General features: G+C 40.8%; 1 protein-coding gene across 1 annotated transcript; it reads left to right on the top strand.

Moving 5' to 3' along the window:
• Nucleotides 1–6206: 6206 nt before the first annotated feature.
• Nucleotides 6207–6752, top strand: LOC309550694 (epidermal differentiation-specific protein-like; the record flags this gene model as incomplete). Its single annotated transcript, XM_082251028.1, has 1 exon — nucleotides 6207–6752. One exon carries the CDS (start codon nucleotides 6207–6209, stop codon nucleotides 6750–6752), a length of 546 nt encoding a protein of 181 aa, XP_082107154.1.
• Nucleotides 6753–7061: the final 309 nt, after the last annotated feature.

The raw sequence follows: 7061 nt of genomic DNA, 5'->3' as shown, positions 1-7061 counted from the left end.
TCCAAAGACCCCCAGAAAATGCCCAAAAAAACGCCTGCGCAAAAAAAAAAACGCCCAGGTGTGTTATTGCAGGCGTTTTTTTTTTTGGGCATTTTTTGGGGTCAGAAGAGCAAGGTAAGACAGTCTATTAAACAAGCTGAGGTCAGATAGGGAGGTAGGCAGAAGACAGGTCCAGGGGCAAGCCGAGTTGGTAACAGGTATCCACAGATGCAGGGCAACACAGAAACAAATGAACTGGAGAGCTGAAGATCAAACAGCAATCACAGAGGGTGACTGGCTCCCTTATAAAGGCTGTTTGGTGCCAGTCTGGGCCAGGAGCATGCACGGCGCAGACCAGGGCACATTTGTGCATGTATTTGTTTGCCAGCGCACATTGGTGCGCTTTAATGTTACCATGTAAGATACTGGCAGGAATGTCAGGTGTTTATGAGCCTCTGGTGTGGATAGAGTCCTCAGTCACTTCACTATGTGGTTACCAGAGGGAGCTGGTTATTAGTTTTTTTCTCTTTTTATTTATTACATAACTGGTGCTAGAGACCAATGGAGAGAGGGCTTCCCTTGCAGCTAAGCTCCAGACTCCCCTGAAGGTGGAACAGGAAGAGTCAGGCTCAAAGAAGCATTCATCTCCTGCTTGAATTATTGCAGAGATGTTCTGACTGGAGTGTGATCAAATGAAATGTCCAGGTATTCAGATGAGACACCAATATAGTGTCTACAGGTGTCACCCCTGAGAAGTAGCAGGACTCAGGAGATAAACCAGTATAAAGCGAAGGTCAGATACCGGGTGTGGACAAGATCAAGCATAGTTGGGAGGTTAGACATGGTCATACACAGGAGAGCAGGATAAGACAGTCCGTTAAACAAGCCGAGGTCAGATCAGGAGGTAGGCAAAAGACAGGTTTAGGGTCAAGCCGAGTCAGGTACTCTGCATCTGTGCATAACAGATATCCACAGATGCGGGGTAACACAGGAACAAATGCACTGGAGAGCCAAAGATCAACCAGCAATCACAGAGGGTGATTGGCTCCCTTATAAAGCATGTTTGGCTCCAGTTCGGGCCGGGAGCAAGCATGGCCATGCCCCAGCCCGCATTTGTGGGCACATTTGTGTGGCCATGTAAGATACTGGCAGGAATGCCAGGTCTTTGTGAGCCTCTGCTATGGATAGGGTCCTGACAGTATTGGAGATGTTCTCTTTAGGTTTTCAGGGCCGTGTTTGTGCTGGTATTGATGGTTTTTGTCCTTGTACTCTTTCTTTTGAAATTGAGGCTGATAGTATTCTGAGATGTGTATTTCTGTCTTCTGGGTCTGATCTGAAGATATTCGGTGGTAACTGATGGTGTGGCTGTGTATGATGGCCCTTTGGGTGTGTTGGGGGTGGAAGCTTAAATTGTGGAGATAATTGCATCAGTCAGTGGGTTTCCTGTATGTTGATGTGTGCAGCTTGTCCTCTCTGATGTATACTGTGGTATATAGGAAATTGACATGTGTGTGTAAATAGTCCTTTAAGAGGAATCTCCTAAATCCTGTGGATTTTAGAACATAGTTTCCTCACTTAAAGATGACAGCGGGGCCTGGGTTCTGTAGAATGAGGAACATTACAAGGGTGATTTGATGGTAACAGTGGCAGGAGATGAAATCCCCAGTTATTCTGAATTTTGCTGGATTAACAAAGTAACCTCCTTGAAGCCACGGATCCTAAAAGAATTGAGCTGTCATTTCTAAGCCAATATTTCTCATTTTTAGGGATTGGCGTAGGGTCAATGTGGTGCCGATAATAAAAAAGGGATCAAAGTCTTTACCAAGTAACTATAGACCTGATAGTGTAACTTCTATAGTCGGGAAGATACTGGAGAGTTTAACCACTTCCAGAGATGTATAGTAACGAAGTAGAACTACTTAAGTACGGAAAGGCGGTATCTGTACTTTCCTAGAGTAGAATTTTTTTCTCCTACTTCCACTTTTACTTCACTACATTTTTTCGATGATTTTGATACTTCTACTCAAGTATATTTTTTTGTGCTGCATAGTTACTCGTTACTTTTAAAAAAATTACCACTGCCAGAACAGTAGATGGCAGGTTACATAAAGCTCAAAAAAATGTGTATAATGTCATTTGTAAATCAGCGCATACGAAAATAAAGGCTGTGTATAATAAAAGCTGCTATACCAAATCTTTCCAATAAAAAGAAAATATGAAACAAACAAATAAATTGTGCTACAGCGCTTAAAGTGCATCAAGAAACTACTAACAAACACAACTTGGCTGTGTGAATAAAGTGCCTGTGCAATCGATATAATATCATCGTTGCCCCCAGTGCCCTGCCCACACTCCACACAGTATCAAAAATAAAGTGACATGAATGTGCTAAAGCCTAAATGCAGTGAAAATAATTATTCCCACAATGTAACAGTAAATTCAATTCATATAAAATATGACAATAAATCACAATAAAATAAGTTATGAAATAAGTTAGGTCAGGTGCGTGCAACAAGTTGAAGTGTGTAAACCTATCTATAACGAAAAGTCCATAAATGAATTCCAGTGTGCAAATCTAAAGTGTCACTTCACTTGTCAGATGCTTCCACCTCCTTCAGTGCTCGAGTGACCGACCAACACACTTAATGGTGGTGGCACTGGTGGATAGCGTCTGGGTGGCACTGTGGCACTGGCATTGACTGCACTGGTTCAAAAAGCCATATATATTTAATTATTTCAATTCTCAATCTCATAGGTCCTCTCCTCATAAGATATTAATAATTTAAGATTAGGTGATGAACTTCTTGGCGGCCCTGGCAGGATGACGGGGACACCCGCCACTTCTGGAGCCGAGCCACTGTGATTCCCCAACATGTGACAAAGTGACAGCCAGGAGATCTAGTGGCTAGTAGTGCTCAACAATACCGCTTTTATATATAAAAATGAAATAAAATATACTGACTCACAATTTAGTAGTAGGTAGCGTGTAGCAGTAGGCAGCACAACTCAATTCAATCAATCCCACAGCCTCGCTCGCGCCGCGGCCCGCGGAATCACTGTCATGATCATCAAGTTAAGACTGCACTGGAGGAGCCGTGCTGCCGTCTTCCCGCTCGAGGTCTCCGCCTCTAAACGTGTTGTGTGTCACTCAGACTCCACCCCTTAGGGCCCTTACTGAGAGGAGTTGTGACGCGGGCGGCGGGACTCGGAGCATTTTCTTCGTTATCTTATCTTCTTCTCTATGATGTGAGTGAGGTGGACCATGGAGAGGGCCTAATCCTTGCCATGGCAAATGTGCCATTTGAGAATCAAAATAATCAATATAAAATATTAATATATTATATACACACGGGTCATGGGTGGCTTTTTTGAACCAAGAAGAGTGAGACTGACGGCTATGATGATTATCCGACCATCCATGGTCCATGGACCATAAGTGTTGTGTTGTGGTGGTGCCTGTGCTTCCTGCGGCCTGCCTCTGCCTGTGCTTCCTGCGGCCTGCCTCTGCCTGTGCGGCTGTTCCTGCACTGCAGTGGCCACTGGCAGTGGCACTTGACTTGAACAAAGCAAATGAGCACTACTAGTGTGAAGGACAGGTGGTGGAAGCATGTTCTGACAAGTTCTTATAATGACAATAATATAGACAGCTTTTTGAACCAGTGCAGTGCCAGTGCTACTAAGGTGAGAGGCAGAGAGAGAGGCTATCCAGTCCACCACTTTACTTGAGCAGATCACAGAAGAAAGGTGGAAGCATCTGACAGCAAGTGACAGCACTTCTTAGATTGCACACTGGAATTCAGTTATGGACTTTTTGTTATAAAGTTTAGTTTACACACTTAAACTTGCACCTAACTTATTCACAATCACAACTTATTTTATTGTGGTATTGTCATATATATTTTATATGAATTACATTTACATTGTGGGAATAATTTGCACTGCATTTAGCACAGACATGTCACTTTATTTTTGATACTGTGGGCGATGATTTTGAATACAAGAAGAATATATATATATAATTGCAGGCACTTTATTAGCATTTTTAGCACAGCCACTTTGTTAGTAGTTTTTGATGCATTTTTCACTTTAAGCGTTGTAGGTTTGATGAAGCTGGCCTGGCACATCATCATCAATTGAGCAAATCAAATCAAACCGCGATTAAGAAGACTGCGCATGCTCCTGTTCTGCCTTTTGATCAGCTGAAAAGATGGACGAACCAAAAACACCACCTTCCACCCCTGGCCCTTCAACTTCAAGTGATCTGCCTGGCTGTGAGACTGAGGAAGCTCAGGAAGGAGACCACCCCTGGCTTTAAAAGGGGAAGGGAGGGACATACTTTATCTGTTTTTGTTTACAAAAAGTTACAGCCTAAGGAATTGTGATTGTCCTTTAGGTTTGAATAAATCATTTGAAATAATAAAAAACAATATGATGTTCAAACTTTTGACTTCTTTCTTTAATAACTACATAACACAGTACTTCTACTTCTACTTTCAGTACTTGAGTAGAAATTTTTTTTTCCAAAACTACTGGTACTTTTTACTTTTAGTACTTAAGTAGCATTTTTTTTGAAAAAACTACTTGCAATACTTGATGTTTTTGGATGTATTATTTAATAAAATGTTATTTTTAAGTACCCAGTGCCTGCAAAGTCCATGCTTCTTTCTCTTTCAATTTTTTTGGCTTTCATTAGGATGTGGCACTTATTACCCCATTTATACGCCCAGTCTGCCGCTATCTGGGAGCGTATTTACTCGTTTCTCTGGTCATTAAGGGGGCAAATCCTTCCAGTCCAGAAGTGGTTAAAATGACAACTTTGTGCTAAAAAAAAAATATATATATTTTTTTTTAAACTTGTGGCAAAAAATAAAACCTTTCATGCACTCTACATGCCTCTTGACAAATACTATAATATACACCTTGTGGAATTTTTTAATTTATTTTTTTACCAAAGACATGTAGCAGAATACATTTTGGTCTACATTTATAACAAAATTGGATTTTATTGGATATATATATATTTTTTTTTTATTAGAGGAAAGTAGAAAATATTGTGGTCCCCCCCCCCCTATTTTTTGGTCTTTTTCTATTTATAGTGCAAAAAAAAAAGTAGTGATCAAAAAAAGAAAGTTGTGCTCCAAAATAAAGCTGTATTTGTGTGAAAAAAAAATATATAAATGTAATTTGGTCCAATTTTTTGGCTTTAGATCTAATATAGAGCCCTACGGAACTATTAATTCACGCTATTTTGGTCCCGCCTGACTATAACATATGCACCTATTACACAAATTCTCCTAACTATCTATAAGTTCACTTGGTCTCCACAACGAGCTCGCACACCCCGTATACAGGTTACAAGTATAAAATTCCATGGCCGCCCCCATTCTAATCTACTACCTGCGCTTAATTCTGCCCTGAGTCTCATGATATCTTGAAGAAATTGGCAATATTTGTTCTTCATCTCTTCATGCTCCGAACATTACCACATGTTTGGATCCATTTCACTTCTGTTTGGTTCTTGTAGTTTATACCTTACCCTGGGACCATAGTTCCCTTACTCTGTAATAGACAATTGTACTGGACTAAAGTTGATATTTTGTAAAGCTCTATGATGTTTTTTCTCAATAAAAACTTTTTGTTGAAAAAAAAATGTAATTTGGGTACAGAATTGTATGACCATGCAATTACCACTTGAAGTAGCGCAGTACTGAATAGCAAAAAATGCCCTGGTCGTGAAGGGGGTAAAATCTTCCGGAGCGCAAGTGATTAAAATATATCATATTTAATTGTGTTCCAATGATATATATATACAAGAGTACTGCGTCATACCATAGAGAAACAAGACAAATAAAACCAAAGCAGAGATCAAACTTTTACTTATCGAGAAATGTGATGAAAAAAAAACACAATTCTCAGTTTCTTAGGAAAGATTTCAAAGTTTACGATGCAGAAAGAGAATATCATAAATCCTTTATTGGCAATGACTCAGAACTGAGACAGGCAAGGAAACAAAAAATATGTGTAATTTTTGACTGATCGCCATATAGATTAGGAAAATGATCTAACAGACATTCTGAGGAAATGATGAAACTCCCCATAAAAGGAGTCCATGTGATTTCAGCACGGAGGTCTTCTCTATAAATTGCCCATCAGACAAGAAGAAAACTCAAACCAACCTGCAGAGAGATATCTGTTGCCGTCATCTGATCTTCACATAGAACTGGAAGATGAGCATTCTTGAGCTGTTTGAGCTCCCAGATTGCAAGGGAGCCTCTGTGCCTATAAAGCAAGACATTCCTGACCTGACATCTGTTGGATTCCTGAAGAAAGCCCGATCTCTCAGGGTCACTGGGGACCCATGGATTGTCATCAGTGAAATCAATTATAAAGGAAACTTTAAATGCTTAGTGGATGGCTCTTACCCATCAATCCCACAATTTGATAAGAAAATAAGCTCTGTGCGACTTGTGAAGGGCGGTCTGCATAATCCCCAGATTACTCTGTGGGAGAACATCAAGTATGGGGGCAAACATGTGACCCTGAAGAAAGCTGCGAGTACCCTTAAACCTTATGGATTAGATGGCAAGGCTTCATCACAAAACAATGTCACAGGGGCCTGGATCCTGTATAGTGAGGAGGATTACAAAGGTGATCAGATGGTCTCTGTGGCAGGAGATGACATTCCAAATTATAATGACTTTAACTCTAGCTGGGGAGATAAAATAAGATCCCTGAAGCCTATAGAAGCCGGGGCTAGCGAGGATCTCCAGTGAGATGTGATGGACTGTCCATCTCTCCCCTGTTCACTATGAAATCCAGAGCCAGTGCTGTTCCCTGCATCTTCTTCTATTTTCCTGACTTCTGATATTATACATGGCCTGCCTGTTACAGAGAGCCCAGATTCCCATAACACCAATCCTGATCTGATGAAGACCTTCAGAGAACACCAATCCTGATCTGAGGAAGACTTCCAGAGAACACCAATCCTGATCTGATGAAGACCCCCAGAGATCACCAATCCTGATCTGATGAAGAGCTCCGGATAAAACATGGACTGAGAAAAGGTTTATTTTCTCTAATTT

This window comes from Pelophylax lessonae, assembly GCF_965119305.1.
Source record: "Pelophylax lessonae genome assembly, chromosome: 1".
Lineage (NCBI taxonomy): Eukaryota > Metazoa > Chordata > Amphibia > Anura > Ranidae > Pelophylax > Pelophylax lessonae.
The sequence above is the reverse complement of the archived record's forward strand: the minus strand, read 5'-3'. Positions and strand labels throughout refer to the sequence as shown.